The 18,864-nt window shown below is 53.9% G+C and overlaps 7 protein-coding genes across 7 annotated transcripts; 4 read left to right on the plus strand and 3 right to left on the minus strand.

The window, feature by feature from the left end:
* Positions 1 to 2,391: 2,391 nt before the first annotated feature.
* Positions 2,392 to 3,816, plus strand: CCOS01_08732 (sulfate transporter; the record flags this gene model as incomplete). Its single annotated transcript, XM_060456893.1, has 2 exons — positions 2,392 to 2,628; positions 2,692 to 3,816. 2 exons carry the CDS (start codon positions 2,392 to 2,394, stop codon positions 3,814 to 3,816), a joined length of 1,362 nt encoding a protein of 453 aa, XP_060313167.1.
* A 1,169-nt stretch (positions 3,817 to 4,985) lies between these two features.
* Positions 4,986 to 8,408, plus strand: CCOS01_08733 (forkhead domain-containing protein; the record flags this gene model as incomplete). Its single annotated transcript, XM_060456894.1, has 1 exon — positions 4,986 to 8,408. One exon carries the CDS (start codon positions 4,986 to 4,988, stop codon positions 8,406 to 8,408), a length of 3,423 nt encoding a protein of 1,140 aa, XP_060313168.1.
* A 486-nt stretch (positions 8,409 to 8,894) lies between these two features.
* CCOS01_08734 (uncharacterized protein) lies at positions 8,895 to 10,079 on the minus strand (the record flags this gene model as incomplete). The annotated part of the gene is made up of 2 exons (XM_060456895.1): positions 8,895 to 9,588; positions 9,685 to 10,079. The coding sequence occupies 2 exons, from the start codon at positions 10,077 to 10,079 to the stop codon at positions 8,895 to 8,897; spliced, it is 1,089 nt and encodes a 362-aa protein (XP_060313169.1).
* Positions 10,080 to 11,511: 1,432 nt separating this feature from the next.
* On the plus strand, positions 11,512 to 13,038 carry CCOS01_08735 (alpha-1,3-mannosyltransferase CMT1; the record flags this gene model as incomplete). Its single annotated transcript, XM_060456896.1, has 1 exon — positions 11,512 to 13,038. The coding sequence occupies one exon, from the start codon at positions 11,512 to 11,514 to the stop codon at positions 13,036 to 13,038; it is 1,527 nt and encodes a 508-aa protein (XP_060313170.1).
* A 280-nt stretch (positions 13,039 to 13,318) lies between these two features.
* Positions 13,319 to 14,179, minus strand: CCOS01_08736 (uncharacterized protein; the record flags this gene model as incomplete). The annotated part of the gene is made up of 1 exon (XM_060456897.1): positions 13,319 to 14,179. One exon carries the CDS (start codon positions 14,177 to 14,179, stop codon positions 13,319 to 13,321), a length of 861 nt encoding a protein of 286 aa, XP_060313171.1.
* A 2,206-nt stretch (positions 14,180 to 16,385) lies between these two features.
* On the plus strand, positions 16,386 to 17,225 carry CCOS01_08737 (methyltransferase; the record flags this gene model as incomplete). The annotated part of the gene is made up of 1 exon (XM_060456898.1): positions 16,386 to 17,225. The coding sequence occupies one exon, from the start codon at positions 16,386 to 16,388 to the stop codon at positions 17,223 to 17,225; it is 840 nt and encodes a 279-aa protein (XP_060313172.1).
* A 46-nt stretch (positions 17,226 to 17,271) lies between these two features.
* CCOS01_08738 (haloacid dehalogenase-like hydrolase) lies at positions 17,272 to 18,312 on the minus strand (the record flags this gene model as incomplete). Its single annotated transcript, XM_060456899.1, has 2 exons — positions 17,272 to 18,078; positions 18,196 to 18,312. 2 exons carry the CDS (start codon positions 18,310 to 18,312, stop codon positions 17,272 to 17,274), a joined length of 924 nt encoding a protein of 307 aa, XP_060313173.1.
* Positions 18,313 to 18,864: the final 552 nt, after the last annotated feature.

Here is an 18,864-nt window from a genome sequence, read left to right on the forward strand (position 1 = left end):
CAGAGTCTGCCAGACTGGGTGGACAATTGGATGACATGGATCATCTCATGGGGCCGGAGCCGAGATAAGGCCCTAGCACACCCTTCAAAGTTCCGGTGGGTTCGCAGGGCCACCGGTTCGCCGACCTCCGCCGGGCTGTGGGCTGCATCTGCTTTCCTATTGATTCCGCGCCCTTACGATATTGGCATACCTTGTGGCAGCAACACCAGGTAGGCAGACTCTTAACTCTTTCAAGCTCATGGCTCTCTGTCATCATCACTTGGACCCATCTGACTCTGCTGCTTAGGTTAGTCGCTGCCGCCGCCGTCCCTTTATGACGATCATGGCAGTCGCGTACTAAGGTAATTCCATCCATAGTATGAGTCTGGCACTTGTCTTCCGCTCTCACCGATGTTTCCAGGTTCCATTGGGGCAACTGGGAGATTTCTCGGGAATGCCACAGCAAACGAACCGCCGTACCTGACTGACCAAAGGAATCCCCTGCCATGGTCGCTTCTGTCGACACTTAGTAACCGCCGCCATGTCCCATCTTTCTTTCCTGTTATTGTCTTGACTCTTAGTACCTTACGGGTAGAGAGTACGGCACTACGGTTACGGAGCACTGAGCAGTGTTGACAGCACTACTGAATGCTCGAAATTTGCGCACACCTTGGCAAATCACCTCGCCTCGAAAATGACAAGCCTTGGCAGTATCGGCACCTGAGAATGGCTTCGACTCCAAGACTCTTGGTTAGGTGAGGCATATTTGCCAGACGGAGCTCCCTTTCTCAGGCTTATTAGACTGCGCCCGGCCAAGCTGCTGCGGACAAGTTAGCAAAGGGTTGGCGACTTGGTCCAATGGAAGTTCATGACTTCTTTTGAGTTGGGCCAAGAGATTGCCCGAATCGGTCATTTGGCTGAGCCCCAGCCAAGCAAAGACGATCATCGCAGCACTGAGCACCTACGCGGGGTTGGTTCAATTCAGCACTGAGAAACATGAACAAACATGACCCATCACTCATCAGCAGGAGGCAAGCAAAGGGTTGCAGATGATGGACCCCCAATATTTCTTTGTCCGCAACACGTCTCAGTCCTTACACGGCAGGCAAAGCACCAACCCATCACCATCGGATCGGGCGTCGCGCCTAGTCAGGGCCGATGACTGCTCGTTCCGCGGCCCAGCCACCCCTCGATCCGCTGCTGCATCGTCCCGTCGAAAAAACACTCACCTGATCAGTCATCCAACACCCATCTTTCCCGTCTTGGGACCTTTTCAATCCCTTTGATCCCGTTCGAAGATGAAGCGACCGTTTCCTTGCAGCGTCACAACGAGCCCACCATCGACATCCTGATTTGATGACAAAAACCTCATAGCAAGCCCGTAACGTACTGCCAGAGCAGCCAGACTGCATCTCCATCGTAAGATAACCAAAGCGAAGCTCCGGCAGGTCAACAATCTGTTTCCACGGAGTTCCAAGGTGACAAGGCCCCATTTATTCACACCGGCCTGGCCTCTGCACTCAATGAGACACATGGGTAACCTTAGCATCCGTCCAGCCCGAATCCCACCCGCCGCCCCTTCCGCTGCCCCAGCGCGAGTTTCTTCCCTCATTCTTTCTGTTATTTCATTCTCAACGGATGGATCCAATTCGGCGCTTGCTGCTTATCATCGAAAGAGCAGGCTCTTATTCAGGGACTAGCATTTATGTCCGGCGTGCGCCCGTCCCTGGCCGCTAGATGGTAACTCCCGTCGGCTCCTTGTTCGGTCGTCGACCAGCTCAGTCATCCCGTTTACAATTCTCTCCACTGCCGCCACCTCCCGTTGTTGGGCTAGGTTGGGTTGTCTTATATAATCTCTTCAGTCCGGCGACGATGGGTCAGATCATATGCTGACCCGCTCATTCGGTACATGACGAAATGTTTATCCAAGCAAGTCGGCTCATCAGCATTTGGAGACTGGAGGTATCTATCGTGCTATCTTCCCTTAGGTAAGGTATTGGAGAACTGAAGCGAGGAACTGAGGAGGTCATGCGCTGCAGATTACAACGGGCCGCGGGCGGAGACGCCTAGCATCGGTGGTCAGGCAACCAATCACCGCCAACTTCGACGTCCGGCCGAGGAGTTGCTTGCTCCGAACAGCACAGTCGGAAGCTGCCGCGTCGCAGTTGGGGTGCGAGTACGCACGCTGACATGAATTACGTTCAATATCAATCATCCTGAGAGTTGAAGGCGTCGTCAGCCACCAACGAGTCCAGCAGAACGGTGAATCAGTTGCATTTTGGCCGTCCTTTCAAAGCTCAGAGTCAAAGTCTTTGGCGCTCTGCTATTGCGTTTCGCCAGTATCTCTTCAAATTACGTCTTTGCGCCCCCAGTTTATTTCTCAAGCAGAAAGCCCGACTAGTTCCCCGCATCATGACGGTTCTCAGTCATCTAAAACGAGTCCATCAACATAATGTCGCAACTCTGCGCGGCTCTCCCGCCGCAGAGGTCTCTGGCGCCCTCGGTGACTTGGGAACTCTTCTTCCTCTAATGATCGCCCTTGCGGTCCAGCACTCCATTTATCTCGATAGCACCTTGGTGTTTTCAGGCATTTTCAACGTTGTTACCGGCGCCGTCTTTGGCATTCCACTTCCAGTCCAGCCGATGAAAGTGAGTGCTTGGATCTAAGCAAGAGATTGTAATTGTGCGTTCATTACTGACTATTACGTCTAGGCCATCGCCGCGGCAGCCATCTCCCGGTCCGAATATGGCGGCATCAAAACCGTAATGGCCGCGGGCCAGTGGGTCAGTCTGGCCGTCCTAGTCATGAGCCTCACCGGCCTACTACGCTGGGTCACGCGAAACGTACCCGTCCCCGTCGTCAAAGGCATCCAGCTTGGTGCCGGTCTCTCCCTCGTCATGGCCGCCGGCTCCGGCCTCCTCCGGGACCTTCACTGGACCCATCCCGTCCTCGATAACAGGTTGTGGGCCCTGGCCGCCTTTCTCGTGCTCATTTTCACCCAGAGCCTGCCGCGTTTCCCCTACGCGCTGCACATTTTTATTCTGTCGCTCGTCTTCGCCTTCATCTCCATCATGACCTCGCACGACCACCCGCACACCTACCTGCCGGAGCCCAGCCTTTGGGCCCCGCACTTTGTGCACTGGGAGTTCAACTGGTTCAAGTACAAGCCGCTGTCGATGGCCATCGGCCAGCTCCCGCTCACCACCCTGAACTCGGTCATCGCGGTGAGCGCTCTCGCGGCGGACCTGCTGCCGGACATGCCTACGCCGTCTGTGACCGCTATGGGCATCAGCGTCGGCGTGATGAACCTCGTCGGCACCTGGTGGGGCGCCATGCCGGTGTGCCACGGCGCGGGCGGGCTCGCGGCGCAGTACCGCTTCGGAGCGCGCAGCGGCGCGAGCGTCGTGATCCTGGGCCTCTTCAAGATCGTGCTGGGCCTCGTCTTTGGTAACTCCCTCATCGGCCTACTCACGCACTACCCCAAGAGCCTGCTGGGCGTCATGGTCATCGCTGCCGGTCTCGAGCTCGCCAAGGTCGGGCACAGCTTGAATCACGGGGCTTCTGATTTATGGGAGAGCTCTGCCGGCAACGAGGGTGGCGGCGTTGGGGGGCTTGTTAGGCAGCATCGCTCGCTTTCTGATGAGGAGAGGGCTGAGAGGTGGACTATTATGCTCATGACCACGGCTGGGCTCCTTGCGTTTAGGAACGATGCTATTGGCTTCATTGCGGGGATGCTGTGCTTTTGGGCGTATCGGGTCTCAGAGAGGACGCAGAGGTGGTGGGAGTCCAGACGGGGCCGGTCTCTGTTTGGCGAGCGAGCGCCGCTTCTGAGTTAAGTATTTGAAGCGCGGCGTGTGGCTTCTTGTATAACTGTAAAGCGGGAGTCTTTTCGAGATCTACTTGCTTGGTAAATACGATTCATGTGTATATTTACTGGCTGTTGAGCTAACTCACAGGCTCTTTATATGGGCACATATGGATTTGATGCATATCATACGTCTTTTCGGATTGGTTCCTGAGACGGATACCGGCTGTTGATCAAACTTTTGCCATCCTAAGCTCTGAATGTGCTAGACTGAGCAGCAAGGGGAAATAAACCAATGAGCTCAAAAATGATACATTGATCAATCTCAGAGACTCACTAAATCATCTGAGTTCCGCGTCAAGCCTTTAATACTTGCAGAATGCCTCCAAGGATCACGAAAATCAAGCAGAGGGTTCAGTGAGCTACTCCTTCACCGAAGGATGGTCTGCTATTGGGGCTTGACCGAGACAAGTGGACACCGAGGTCGGAAGAAGTGGGCGATCTACGCAGGGTGGTGCTGCCTTTGCCTCTGCAAGTCTGCAAGGAATCGGATGAGGCTTTTTCTCGGACCCTGGCCGAAGAGATGCATCGTGAACAGAACAGCCTTGCTGTTCACCGCAAGATCTAGGCCGAACCAAAGCGCTGGGTCCGACGGAAGGCTGAGGCATTGAAGGACGTACATGAATGCAATTGGCCGCATCAAAGGTTCATGGTGAAGTAGCAGGATGAGTCATCGTCACTCGGGCCTTCAATGGGATTGGGGTGCATTTGTTCCTTCCATTGAATTGTGGTGGGAAGCTGCAGTGACGATTGTGACAGAGATGGAAGGAGCGTACGACGGAAAGGAAGGCAGCGACGGAGACGCTGAGAAGGAAAGGACCTGGCTGGGCAGGGACGGGCTGAACTGGAGGCTCTTTCCTCCTATTGGAAGAAAAAAAGGTACTTGGGTACTTGTACAGCGCGGGGAAGAAGGCTGGTGTGTTCAGTGTCCACGGTGAATCTCACCGATAGCCAATCAGAGACGCTTCCGTTGACCCTGTCAATCGCAGCCAGGACTGAATTGTTCAACGCCGATTTTTTTGGCATTCGCCCGTCTCGATCGCAGCCTTTCTCAGGTCCATACCTCGTCGCGCCTGACCAAATCGCCTCTCTTGGCTTGCCGACGGCGAAGGAGCTGATCTGTCCGACTACAGAGCAGCGATGACTTCGTCCAACGCCGGCCAAAATGGCCTGGCGCCCCTTCCGACCACGCCGCCGCCCAAGCACAAGTCGACGACACCAGGCCGAACTGACCACCCCGACGACAACGACAATAACAATCACATCGCCACGAACACTGCTGACCAGCAGCAACCATCGCGCACCGACGCATCTACAACCGTACACCCATCTATCGAAGACGCGTCCACCCAACAGCAGACCACCTCATTAGCCGTCGACACCTTCATGGCCGATGCCGACGCCGGCAGCGCTCCACCCGCGACAATGTCGCAGCCGGCTTCAGCCGTGCAGGTTGACGCCGACCCTTTCGCCTCGTCCTTCCCACACACCCCGATGCCGAACATGGACCACGCCTACATGATGATGGCTCTGGCGCATATGGCTGGTAACCAAATGTCCAATCAAATGTCACCGCCGCCGACCGTCACGCCAGCGCAGGTCACCCTCCCGAGCACCATGGGCAACGGCAACGATCCGCTCGTCGCAAGCACACATAACCTCGCCGCGGCGACACAGGGTCTCGAATCCTTTGCGCGTATAGAATTCGCCGACAGTGTCTTTCAGATGACCACGTACGCCGTCATTATTGGTCGCGATCAGAAGGCTCTAAATCAGGCGCGGAGAGACCAGAAGCGCGATGATGCCTATCGCAAGAAGGCGGAAGAGTATGAACGCGAGGGCCTTCCGCCTCCTTCCCCTGTCAGACATGGGCCGGGGAAGTTCAGCAAGTCATACGTCAGCGAAGAGGGAGGCATGCTGGGACCCGAGTCCGACAGTGAAGGGGAGGGGCGGCCAGCCAAGCGCCGCAAGACGACCAGCACCGGATCATCACAGAAGCAGGAAGAGGACGAGTCACAGGAGAAACTCATCTCAAATCGGCAGTATGTCTCACATACACCGGGAGCTGCAGCTGTGGATCTGGCTTCATTACGGCCATCTCCCTACCACGTTCCCTTTGTCGGCATCCACTCGCCCGGACCTGATATCGCCAGCAAAACCAAGGCTATTTCAAGAGAGCATCTCAAGATCCAGTTCAATAAGAGAGAAGGGGTCTTTGAGGCTATTCCACTGCACAAGAATGGTTTCTTCATCGATGAAGTGCACCACAAGGAAGGCGTCGCCGTGCTCCGGAGTGGTGATCACCTGCAAATCAAGGACGTTGATTTTCGCTTCGTCATCAATGGTGTTCCAGAAGGCCGGACAGGTGCTGAGGAGTATGCAGAAGAGGAGGAGAAACTCAAGAAGAAAGCGACTGGTGGAAAGGAGATGAGCTTCGAGTTTGAAGCCTCACATGGCAACGGTCTTGACGACACAAGCGATTCTTCCCTCAGCTCACCAGCGCCATCAGACGTAGAAATGTCCGATGTCGAAGCTGAAGAGGAGGAAGAAGTTGAGGCAGAAAGTAGCTCCAAGGCAGAGGCGGAAGCGGAAGCAAAGGCAGAAGCAGCCGCCGCCGCAGAAAAGGCGACGGCAGAGGCAGCAGCCGACGTTGCAGAAGCAGCGCAAACACAAACAGAGGCAGACGATGAGGCCGATATTGAAGCCGATGCTGAAGCCGATGTTGACGCTGATGCCGATGCCGAAGCTGATGCCGAAGGAGAGATGTCACTGGATTATGGAGAGGAAGCAGACGATATCCAACCTACCACAGAGGTCAAGCCAGAGGACCAAGAAATGGTGCATCTTCTCATGGGAGGTGCTCCATTAGGCTATCTGAACAAGAAGAGAGGACCTGGCCGGCCACCAAAGAACGGAATTATGTCCAAGCGAGAGCAGAGGCTTCTTAAGAAAGCTCAGCAGGAGATGGCTAAGAAGACGATACCACAGCCTCCTCCTGGAGAGCCTCCCATCAAGCGGAAGGTCGGCCGTCCTAGGAAACACCCACTACCAGACGAAGGAGGAGATCGACCGGAGAAGCGCAAGTACAAGCCCCGGAAACCAAAGGGCGAAGACGGTCTTGAAGGATCAGATGCCGAAAGACGCGCCAGAGAGAAGAAGGAAAAGAAGGCTCGTCCCAAGTCGCCCCCGCTCGAACTCAAGATCGAGGACTACACGGAGGAGCAGCTGCAGAAGCCGAACAAGAACTACGGAGTGCTTATCGACGAGACCCTCACTGCGGCAGGGCCTGACGGTCTCACCCTCAAACAGATTTATAAGCGAATTACCCAGAGATACCCGTGGTTCTACTTCCACACGGAGACAAAGGGCTGGGAGTCAAGTGTACGACATAACCTTATCGGGAACGAAGCTTTCAAGAAGGACGATACCACAGGCTTATGGTCCAGGGTGCCCGGTGTCGAACTCGATGCCGGCAAGAAGCGCAAGGCGACGTCACCGGACCGTTCTATGAGTGCGGGCTATGGTCACTACAACCACCCAATGTACACTCAGTACGCCCAACAGCAGCAGAGTCACATGCCTCCTGGCTACCAGCATCTTCCTCATAACTACCACGCGCAAGCTTATGCAGGGCAGCAAGCGCAGACAGCAGCCAGAACGCCACAATACTCTCCCCCCGGCGTGGTACCGAACCCTGGTCAGCCCGCACCGCCAGTGACGTCTCAACCAGTGGCGCCAGTGACGCTCCCTGGATACGGGGCCGCTGCTGCGATTGCACGACCTCAAGGTGTCGCAGGGCAGCCTTCTACATACAGTTCACCGTATGCTTCAAGACCACCTCCAGCTCATCCCGCAGTCAAGACCGAAGAAGGCGCCGCCGCAACTTCAGCACCGCCCATCACACAACCTGCTCCAGCCGCCATCCCTGGAGCGCAACCACCCTTAACACAGATACCCGCTGCTGCCCCGCCGCAGCAAGCTCGACCTACGCCTACACCACCAGCGCAAGCCGAACCACGTCCCGTCATTCAGCCCAGGTTACTCTCAGCTGTTAATGGCCTCAAGAACGGTCTTATTGAGAACCTGAAGAAAGCCAAGAATCCAAAAGCAGAGGCCATCGTCATGTCTGCCCTCAACCGCTGCCTGGGACTCAAGAGTGCCGCTACAGAGAATCAGACCATGGAAGATATCTGTATGAAGGGAATACAGAAGCTCCTCGACGGTTTCTCGACCCGAAGCAACACTCCCGGATCAGGGGGCACGCCCACCCCCACTGGGCCGACAAATGTGTTTGATTCCAAGGTCTTCAATTCTCTCTTAGGGTTCAAGAACGTTTCGTCGAATGCCCTCAAAAGCAGGATTGGCGAGGCCAAGGCCGAGGCAGTCACCCTATCCGCTATTGATCGAGTGCTGGGCTTGGCAGACGCGAGCATAGTACCGCCGCCTGCGGAAGCCAGCGCCTCAGGGTCGCCCGCAGCGGGCTTCGACGGAATCGAGTCGCACTTGATGAATTCGGTGAAGCAGCTCCTGCTGGGCCTCAACCAGAAGCTGCACGGAACATAGAAAGAGGAGCCAGGGGGCAGGACATATATGTATGGTCGAAAGGATATGGAAGGAAGGAAAGAAATAAGCGTTGCAATAAGCGTTACCAATGTTCGGCGTTTCTGTGTCGGCGAACTCGGCCCTTCCTCTAGGAGAGGACGGATTGGTTGAGATCTCAAAAAGGATATGATCATGAATCAGCGAAAACCTCGTCTACTCATAGCATGGCTACGTGTTGTCGTTTAGCACCTAAGAATACACAAAAATCGTTTACAAATTACATTGATGGCCGCCAGTAGTACCATGTGTACTGATGAAATAGTTGCCTGGGGTGCTTTATCGACCACGAGCTCTCACATGAACTTGAAATCATTGCTGGAAAATAGTATGTAATGGTTTATAGGCGATGCTCACCTTCCCTCTTCAGCCCTCCACATTTCCTTTGGTCTTCAGGGCTGTGTTAGCACCGTCGGTCATCTCTAGTCATGTTCTTATCATTACGATTGATCAACCTCTCCGACTCGGAAGCTCTACGGGGGAAGCGCTCGGCAACTCAACGGGGGCCGCCGTGGGATCCCTTCGTGGTTCTGATCCATATACTTCAGACGGACCCCACCCGGCGTACATTTTGTTCTGTTCAGTGTCGAATCCTTGTGTATCTGTCCGAACAGCTTCGCTCTGTTCATAGTTGGGAGGTTTCGAGGACGACCGTCCCCACGACCTGAAGCGGCTCCCCCGCTTTTTCTCCTGAGATTCTTCCTCCGTGGTGCGCTTGTTACGTCGCATAATGTAGATTGCAACGACAACTGTAACGCAGATGATGGCGACACCGCCGACAACGCCGCCGACGATGGCGCCCGTGTTGCTTGAGCCATCGGATGATGACTTGTTTCCGTCTGTAGGGGAGGTTGTCTGGCTCGCTGGCGAGGTGGGCTGGGTTGCGGACGAAGATACGCCCGAGGATGTGGTAGAGGTAGGAGAGGATGTCAAGGAAGAAGTCGCTGTGGTTGATTGTATTGTGGTGGCGTCCGTGGGTGTGATGCGTACAGTAGTCGCGATGATAGACGTTGGTGTCTCGGTGGTGTTGATGGCTTCTTTGAACAACGTTTCTACTGTCGCTGCGTTGCCGCAGGCAATGTAGGAGAAGCCTCCTTCGAAGCCCCCTTCGAGGATAACGGTGGAGCAGAATCTATCTGTTGCACTGTGGTTCATATCTGTGAGCCTTTCCCCTTTTCTTGGTCCGTTTGTGTTTTACAAAACACAGAGAGAGGAGCAGGGGTACACGGAGGAAACTCACCAGGTGAAAGTCGTCAGACCTGCGATGCCCGTCTTTCCGCAGCCGGATTTGCAGTTTCGAGAGTCGACGCAGTTGCCGGCCAGTCCGCAGTCTTTGGCAGAGATGACGGTCGTGGGACAGAAGCCCCAGAGACCGCGGTCGATATCGAGCCGGCAGCCGAAACCCGGATCAGCTGTCCTTGCCTTTGCTGGGTCGCCGTTGTAGTATCCGCACACGGAGGTCACGGAGGCGGCTTGTCGTCTTTTCAGGTCGTCGTTCGAGATCTTTGTGCCGTTGCGCGAGGGGGCCTTTGTTGGTTTTGGCGGTGCAAGAGGCGCGTATCGGAGGTTGATTGCTGAGACGCCATCCAGTCCTAGAGCAAACAGGAGGAGGAAAAGGAGAAGAGCTCGGGGCATGTTGGGTGAGTTGTGCTGAGATGTTCCCGAGTTCTTCGGCAATACAATGTTGTAAATACAGCAGGACTATTATTTTTGTGGGCTCTTGATGGATTACCAGGACGATCTTTCTTGTCCTCTCTATTTCTCGTCTTTCTCTAGGCGAAGCAGATGATCCAGGTAAGACGAGCCCTGCTGGTGTTCTAGAGTGAACTGTGATGTTGCTATAATAGCATGAGAGGGATACTGTGTGACTAGAGATTGTGGTAAAGTGTAGTGAGCGCGAGTCCGTAAGGAACAAAAATTATCGTAAAGTCGTACAACCAAAACCAACAGAGAAAGATCTACAGTCTGCAGAACGAGAAAGTCACATCGAAGCATGCTAGACAGAGAAAGGGGGCGAAAAGGCAGGCGACTGAACTAAGTATGCAGCAAGCCGCCCAACACCGAAGAGATTCGGCCTTCTCAAGTCCTCAAACCAAGGCCATGGACAACGAATGCCCGGGTACCGTACTCGACGCGATCCTTCTTTGGCTAACGTTACTGTGGCGTTTTTCCTCCACGGTCATTGACTCTATTCGAGGACTGGCCTGGTCCTGCAAACAGGCGAGGGGATTCGAAACGAGGTTGTTGTGAACTTCTGGCCCTGCTTCTGTCCCGACAGTTTGGTAACACCCTGGTTATCTCATTTCCTTCTGACGAATCACCGGGAGGCCATGCTGCGTGGTGACTGAGGAGGCGATTTCCTGTGCGCATCACAGCGGTGAGGTGGTCGGGCGAAGGAGGGAGCGACACAATGGGGGGTTTATGCGCCAGCCTCGAGGTGAAACCGTGAGACCAGGCCAGGAAGATGGGCAACATTATGAATAAAACCAACATATTAGAACCAACACGACGAAGTCCAGAAAAGCATGGGAAACGGCCTTGGCTGTGGGTCCATCGTGGTGTAGCGAACCAACCAGGCCGTGATTGCGAATCGTGCAGTTAAGCGCCAACGAGTGAACGCCTTCGGCCCCTTGCTCCTGATTTCTTCTTCCGGGTGGACGATGTGCTCAGAATCTCTCAGACACCTGCTGTGCCTCTCTCTCTCCACCCCCCGACCAACGGACTACACGGATTTCGACCGTCCAACAGGGCAGGCGGGCGCGCGTCTACCTGGGTTAATTAGTGGTCCGCAATGGCATTGGCAAGAGAGGACGAACAAGGGCTCTTTTGCTTCCAACAGCCACCTGAGCTGTGTTCACTGTTGGTTGCCCCCAAAGAAAGCAAAAACCCCGGTCACACTCCTCGATCGGAAGAGGCGCGTTTGCCTGTACATCCATTCTGTCATACCCGAGGCCGATTTCACTTTCTTTCTCCTTTGCTTCTCTGTTCATTTCCTTCCTCACTTTCTACAACCTCTGGCCCCTTCCCTGGACCACGATGGTAACGCTCGATCCTTCGTGAGAAAATCATGGCGAAAAGGATACACAGCACTATCGCACAAGCCGGCGTAGTGTGCCTGTTGCTCATCAGCTTGCTCGTCGCATATGATCTTTTCTCGGGGCGCGAATACTTTGACATCGCGTACAAGCCATTCCGTACGCTCTCTTCACCACACACCTTCACCTTGCCGTCGTCGTCGTCGTCGTCGTCGTCGAACCTGACGTCAGAAGAAGCATCGATTGAACTAACACTTGACTCAGGAAAGCCAAACCCGACCGAAGCAGCGCACGGAGCAGCTCCACACAATGAAGAAAATCAGACGAACACTGCCGTAACATCGCCGGCGATCGCGCCGTCGCATACGCCACTACCCCCGATTTCTACTCCGACGCCGACGCCACCGCCGGTGCCATCCTCAGATGTAGGCGGCGGCGCCAGCTCCACAGTACCGGACGCCAACCCGGAACACCTCAAAAACGCACCGCTCTACATCGCCTCGATCCTCGACCCAGACAACAAATCTCTACCCAGGCTGGACTGCCCTCGCCCCGACATCTCACGCTACCAGTACCTTAAGCCAGGCACCACACTCAAGAAACCCAAATTCTTCATCGCCCTCAACATACGTGAGAAGGCGGACCTCCTCCCGCGACTCCTAGGCTCCATCGTCGAGGCACTCCATTTCTTGGGCCCGGAGAATTGTGTCCTCTCAATAGTGGAAGGCAACTCGGGCGATGGCACCTACGAAATCCTCCACCTCCTTCGTCCGGAAATCGAGAAGCTCGGCACCGAATATCACTTCTCCCGCAGCGACCTCGACCCCGGCGCGGGCGACCGCATCCCCAAACTGGCCGAGCTGCGCAACATGGCCCTCGCCCCCCTCGTCTCCGGTGGGCCAGGCAAGTACGCCGCCGACGCAGTAGTTCTCTTCCTCAACGACGTGGCCATTTGCCTAGAAGATATTCTCGAACTCGCGCACCAACGCCTATACCTGGGCGCCGACATGACGTGCGGCTTCGACTGGACCTACGTCGGTCCCGATCCGACCTTTTACGACGTGTGGATCAGCCGCACCATCGCGGGCGATTCCTTTTTCGAGATTCCGCCTGACGGCAACTGGAACTCTGCGTGGAACATCTTCTGGAACGAGGATACCTCGCGCCGGCGCTTCTTCGACCACAAGCCGCTGCAGGTGTTCTCGTGCTGGAATGGGGCCGTGGCGATGACGGCGAGACCGTTGCTGGATCGACTTGTTAGTTTTCGGGCGCCCGGGCCGGGGGAGTGTTTCCAGGGCGAGCCGCAGCTTTTCTGCAAGGATCTGTGGAATGCCGGGTTCGGTAAGATTGCGGTGGTGCCAAGTGTCAATCTAGAGTACAGTGACGAGGCCGGGAGGAAGATTAAGGCAGCAAAGGGATATACCAGTCAGTGGGTGGGAGGCGAGGACGAGGTGCAAGATTTCAGGGTGGATTGGAAGGCTGATCCGCCTGAGAAGGTGAAGTGCATGGCAAGTTATGATAAGCAGACGTGGGAGCCCTGGAATCAAGCGCTGGAGTAATGAGAATAATGTGTCTATGATTGAAATTAACATAAAGTATTGATCCTGTCTTTTTTTCCGCTGGTTGATGTTTGTATCTGCGCTGCTCTATCCGAATCCTTCCGCCCTGAACCCCATGAAAGGAAAACTAACAGGTCCTCATGAATTTATGAACACCCTTGCTCATCATCTATTGCCCATTGAAACAAATGCCTCCCAAACAATCTAAAATCAGTCCAAATCCAAACCATCTAGCTCATCCAGCTTCCGATCGCGGCAATGTAGTACCCCCCACCCCTACCTACTCAAACTTTTGAAGTCTGGCCCACGCTTCATACATCGTCAATTCCGCCTGGGCCTTGGCCAGCTTATACTCGAGGTTCTTTCGATCCTCTGTCTGGCTTGGGTACGGGTAAGGTAAGCCAGCCTTACCGTTGGGTTCCCACTTGACCGATGGGGCCCGGGCACGTCTAGTGTGGCTGCGGACCGGCTTGGGTTCATGAAACTCCTCCTCCTCTTCGGATTCCTCTTCGAAATCCTCTTCAGAATCTTCTTCTCCGGAATCATCTTCGGGATCCTCTCCGATGAGGACGGCGGTGGACGAAGCAGAGCCTCTTGGGGCTCGAATGGTTCGTCTCGGTGTGGCTGGGGGCGGTGCTGCAGTGCGCTGGCGCTGTGATGATCGCGTAGACGCGGGCTGCTGGATGTCCCTTTTGTTGACGACGGGAGTGGAAGGCGGCGTGATCATGGTCCTGGTCTTGATCGTGGCCGTGGCCGTGGTTGTGCGCTGTGGTCTCACGGAAGCCCTGGCATCCATTTCCTCAGCGACGCCGCCATCGTTACAAAATTCAAGGTACGACCGGATCCGAGCCTTCCACTGCGTAGCCATCTCTCCAGCCTGTGACTGGTGAGATCTCTTGCACAAGGCGAGACCGGCGAGTCGCTCGAAGTGGGCAGACGCAGACTCCAGACTACCGCAGTTGATAATGTCGAGCATGACGAACGCCATCTCGGATCGCGAGGCCTGGCTGACTGCGTTGCCGCAAGACGACTTTGTGGCGGAGTGGCCTTGGCAGTTGAAGCAGGATCTGATGTTGACTTCAAGGCAGGTCTGGAGCTCGGTTGTGGTTTTTAGCCACTTGGTTTTGATGGCGGCGACCATGGTTGCTTATGAGTTGAGGTGGAATGATGAGGAAAAACGAAGTATAAATGATGCTGCTTTCTCATTGACTAGGGAATAGACACGGAGAGAAGCTGTTGTAACCCATCGAGATGGAATGCGGCTCTCTGAAATCCACATCGTACTGACTGACCGTTTGCACGTCGGCCACGGCAGACTGGTGGTCATCGTCTTGGCCATGGGCAGCCACGGGGAAGGTCATGGAAAGCACTAGAGAATGAGCCGAAAGGCTAAAAGAGCCGTCTAGAGTTAAAACTGGTCTGTATCGGACATCCGCAGCTGCTAGAATATGTTTCTGCAGTATGCTAAATATTCGCAACGGCGGTGAGGTTACTTCGACAAAGAGTGTAACAAAGTATGAAACCTAACACTTACACTATTATCCGAGAAACAAGACAGCTTCAGTTGCATATTGTCTCTATATCCTCCATTATATTTGGGAAAGAGAAGACTCTCTGACTAGAACACAAGATATGAGAAGCGGACACCTTATTGATTGGATGAGCTTGGAGTTTTGGCGCAAGCACAAAGCCTCGTACGTCTTACAGTATCGGATTCCAAGCAATCTCCAGCAACCGCATTTGATGCCTGCTGGGGCAGTTACGCTTGCGAAACAACAGCTGACCAGGGAAGCGAGGCAGGCAGGCTTTAATGCCAGCGGAGGGTCAATAATCCTGATCCGGTGTAGATCAAAACGGTACGGGTGCGATATGTGAGTGTAAAAGAACGGATGAATATATGAGGCTGTCCAAATTGACGAGATGAATGGAAAGGTGCCTTCTAGAAGTATCGTGTTCCTGAGGCTTGGAAGCTCACAAGTAAACACTCTTGAACGTATCAAGATGCTGCATCACGGCAGACTACGTAGTCTTGGCAGTTACCGGGCAAATGGCTACGTTAGCCCATACTCACCGACAGGTGTGGGGAGGTATTATCTCTCGGTCTAGGTTCATTTGACTGACAGCGTAGGTGCAGGGCAGTGTTTACTTGAGCTCCGTTAGCTGAAGAGGACGAAACATGCACGCTGACAACGTGTGACGAAAACGATATGGCCCCTTCTGACTTGTATGGCAGCCTCTTCATTGTGTAGACAAGTTAGGAACCAAGAGATTTTCCAAGGATGACTATCATCTGGCTTCCGTGACATTCTTCGGGTCGTTCTAGGGTGTTCATGCAGTTCTACACTATTCTTGCGGAGCGGCACACTGCATCATCAAGTAAACCCAACTTGCGCAAACGCGTGATGCTAGGTGGTGAGACTGACCGACAGATTTGTGACCTCTCTTCCTAACAGCTGGAAGTTGTTTTTGCGCGCATGAATTCTGTAGCCTACCCAAATCATAGAATCCCAGTCATTCGTATGTTAGAACGGCAAAGACCAGATGGTACTGTGATCTGGGATGTTTACTGCAGTGGGAGGAACTTGTTCGATAAGATAGTCATGATAGTAAGGTGTCCGGGAAGCTGTTCCTTTCCTTTTAGACTGAAGAGTAAAGTAAGGCATTTGCAACGAAGCGGGAAAAAGGGATTGACCCTCAAGCAATCAAACAAAAAGCGTCGGTGTGGGGTGGCCGAAGGACTGAAGTCGCACTCTGGAAACCCTCCAAATCCCACTCGACCACCCAACCTGTTACGCATTTTATGACAGGAAGGAAGGAGAAGAGACCCAAGTAGGTACGTCCTTCCGCATTCCCAATTAGGCGGCGCATTGTGTAAACAGCACCTGTCGTACCTTTACTCGACCAATGAACTGTGCTCTTGATGGTGCTCCTGCTCTAGGTTCTTTATTAAGTAACAAGACAATCAGTGGATCGTCCTGTCTTGAATTGGATACAAGAGTATGCAAAATCTGCTTCCTTGAGTTTGACAAGAAGCTATTCGGACATTTGTATACGCCCGAAGGTTCCCGACTTTGGGTACCAGTTGGAGTTAAGCATGTAAGTTTTGCTGACTCACCTTGATCAACATATTCGTGCATCGTGGAGGAAACAAGCGTTTGCGCCGCTTGCAGATCATCGGATCGTGCTGCCGACGGGGTAGGTAAGCCCGGACTTTAAGGACTTAACTCAAGATAATTGGCCACCGACGTTATCTCATCTAAGAACTCAATCCCGCACTCATCACAACATTCTTGAAATTTTATTTCCAGAAGTGATTCGAACACATTGAACGAGCAGAATCAAACAACATGGACTTCGATTCCGAGACACAGGCAACCTCATCTCAGCGCATGTATACCGCGCGAGCTGACAACTATGAGAACTCATTCCATCCCGACTGGACCAAGCGCTTCATGGCCGTCGCAGATATCCAAACCGGTGAACGCGTTTTGATTCTAGCTTGCGGCACCGGCCTCGAGGTTTTCACCGCTGCTGACCAGGTGGGCGACACGGGCGAGATCGTCGGCCTCGACGTCACCGAGGCCATGCTCAACAAGGCGAGAGAGAAGCTAGAGCGCCTCAAGCCGAGTGCAAACATTCGTCTGTTCCTTCACGATGCCACAAAATTGGAGACTTTGCCGGAGCTGGAGGGGCAAAGTTTTGATGCCATCTTGTGCTCCAGCGCCTTTGTTCTCTTTGACGACCCTGAAGGTGTCGTTGCGAGGTGGCGCAACTTCCTGAGACCGGGAGGCAGGGTGATCATCGATATCACGCATGAGGACAACTTCAAGATCGGACTCATTCTGGAGAAGGCGGCTAAGCGCCTACGGTCACGATTTCCCAGCAACAGGTCCTGGATCACGGACAAGAACTCCTTCACAAAGATTCTCGAGAGCGCAGGGTACGTGGTGGACAGGATCGAACTAATGCATAACATTTCCGGGCAAGGAGACACATATTACGGTATGGACCAGATTGACGAGCAGTTTGAGCATGTCACGAGCACGTCGTTGGTCACCAGTCTCCCGATGGAAGAGTTCAGGGACCAGGCTAGGGCACTCTTTCACGAAGAGTGGAAAAAGGCTGCCGTTGACGGCCAAGTCGTCAACGTAGATGCTCTTTATATCTATGTAGCCCGGAGAACCTAGGCTCGGCCATTACATCTAATAAGAACCTTTCCTTGCGCACCTGGCTCTACAACTTCGCCTTACCACTACCCTTCAGATTCGGCTTCACCGGGACCTTTGGATGGTTACCCTCTAATGCGAGTCCGGTAACCTTCTCTAGTTCTTCTACCGCCTCGTAGGCTCGTCCTAGATGGACTTTGATAGTGTTGAACCCTTGCTTCTTCGCCTCCTTTAGGTTCTCGCCAATGTCGTCCAAGAACACGATATCCTGTGGTTTAATGCCCTCGCTCCACTTGAGCGCCTGGCCTCTCTCAGAGCTCGCATTCTGGGCAGCGTACTCGTTCAGCCTTTCCAGCGCGAGGTGATACATTCTCGGATCCGGTTTTCTCAAACCAACATGTGCCGAAGAGACAAACACGTCAAACAAGCTGCGAACGGGGTCGTCCATGAAGTCTTTTCTATGCAGCTTGTGACCCTCGGGGAAAATGACGGTGTTGCTCAGCGCGGCGAGGATGTACTTCCCACTGGACTTGAGCTTTTTCAGCGCCGGGTACATCCACGGGTCCGGGGGAATTGAGTTGGCCATCATGGTGTTGAAGAGGTACTTGGCGTCGACGGTAGGTAAGGGTGGCGTCTCCTTAGGGAGAGATGGATTCTTTGCTTTTTGAGCGGCGTAGAATGCCTCCCAGCGGCCTTGGTCGTGAAGGTCCTTGCTGAAGCCGTCAAAGAAGGCCTGGTCCATGGGTATTGAGCCCGTCTCAAGGCGATGCCAAAAGCCCGTAGGACTTGTCTTGGAGATGGAGTAATTCACCCATCCTGGCGGGATACCGAGACTGAGCTCATAATCTAGGATGGATTGAAATGGTGATACGACCTTGTCAAGTCAGAAAATTGGCCGTCATTGAAATATGATATGATACGCATGATTAACAACAACGCATTGGTGACTTGGAGGCTATTGAGCAGAAAGAAATCACAGGGTGCTACTTACACACACACCACCAATGTCGAATAAAAGCACCTTGGGCTGCTTGGAGTCTGTCATATCGTCTACAGCCTCGAGAACGTGATCAATCAGAAAGGTATCAGACTCTTCTAAGGACTGCATGGCTCCGAGAAACGGCAGATCTATGTTCTTACGAAGTAGTTATAGTAAACCCACAACTCGGGCCAGCGTTGAAAGTCGTGGAGAGCAGCGATGGGTTGGGGGGCCGAAACCTGGGGAAAGCCCCCACCTCGGTGCGGATTGTACCAGTGGACCTCGGCCCAAAGCACTAAGGCACTGAAGGAATTGAGAGGTCACTCGAGATGAGGTAAGCATAAGTGCACAGACCATGTCGTCCCCGGCCAAAGTCCAATCTCCACGTGACTCGTCCCCGACCTGCTTTGGGAGTGACAATCGAGAGGGGAGAGGTGGGGCCACACAATCTAGGGCTGCCCCAAAACCCACAGAGGAATATTATCGCGAAGTTGTGCCTTGGAACTTTTTTCACTCTTGACAACCCCCTTCGACAACCACCCACACCGACAAATTTGAGCCAACCGCCCGCTCATATACCGTCAAGATGGTAAGTTGATACATCAACCATCAGCTCGTCAAAAGCCTGAAAAATGGCCGAACGACAAATTGCGACAAAAACCTCCTCTTTCTAGCCAGCAA

This window comes from Colletotrichum costaricense, assembly GCF_030867565.1.
Source record: "Colletotrichum costaricense strain IMI 309622 chromosome Unknown Scaffold_8.1, whole genome shotgun sequence".
NCBI classification, from domain to species: Eukaryota; Fungi; Ascomycota; class Sordariomycetes; order Glomerellales; family Glomerellaceae; genus Colletotrichum; species Colletotrichum costaricense.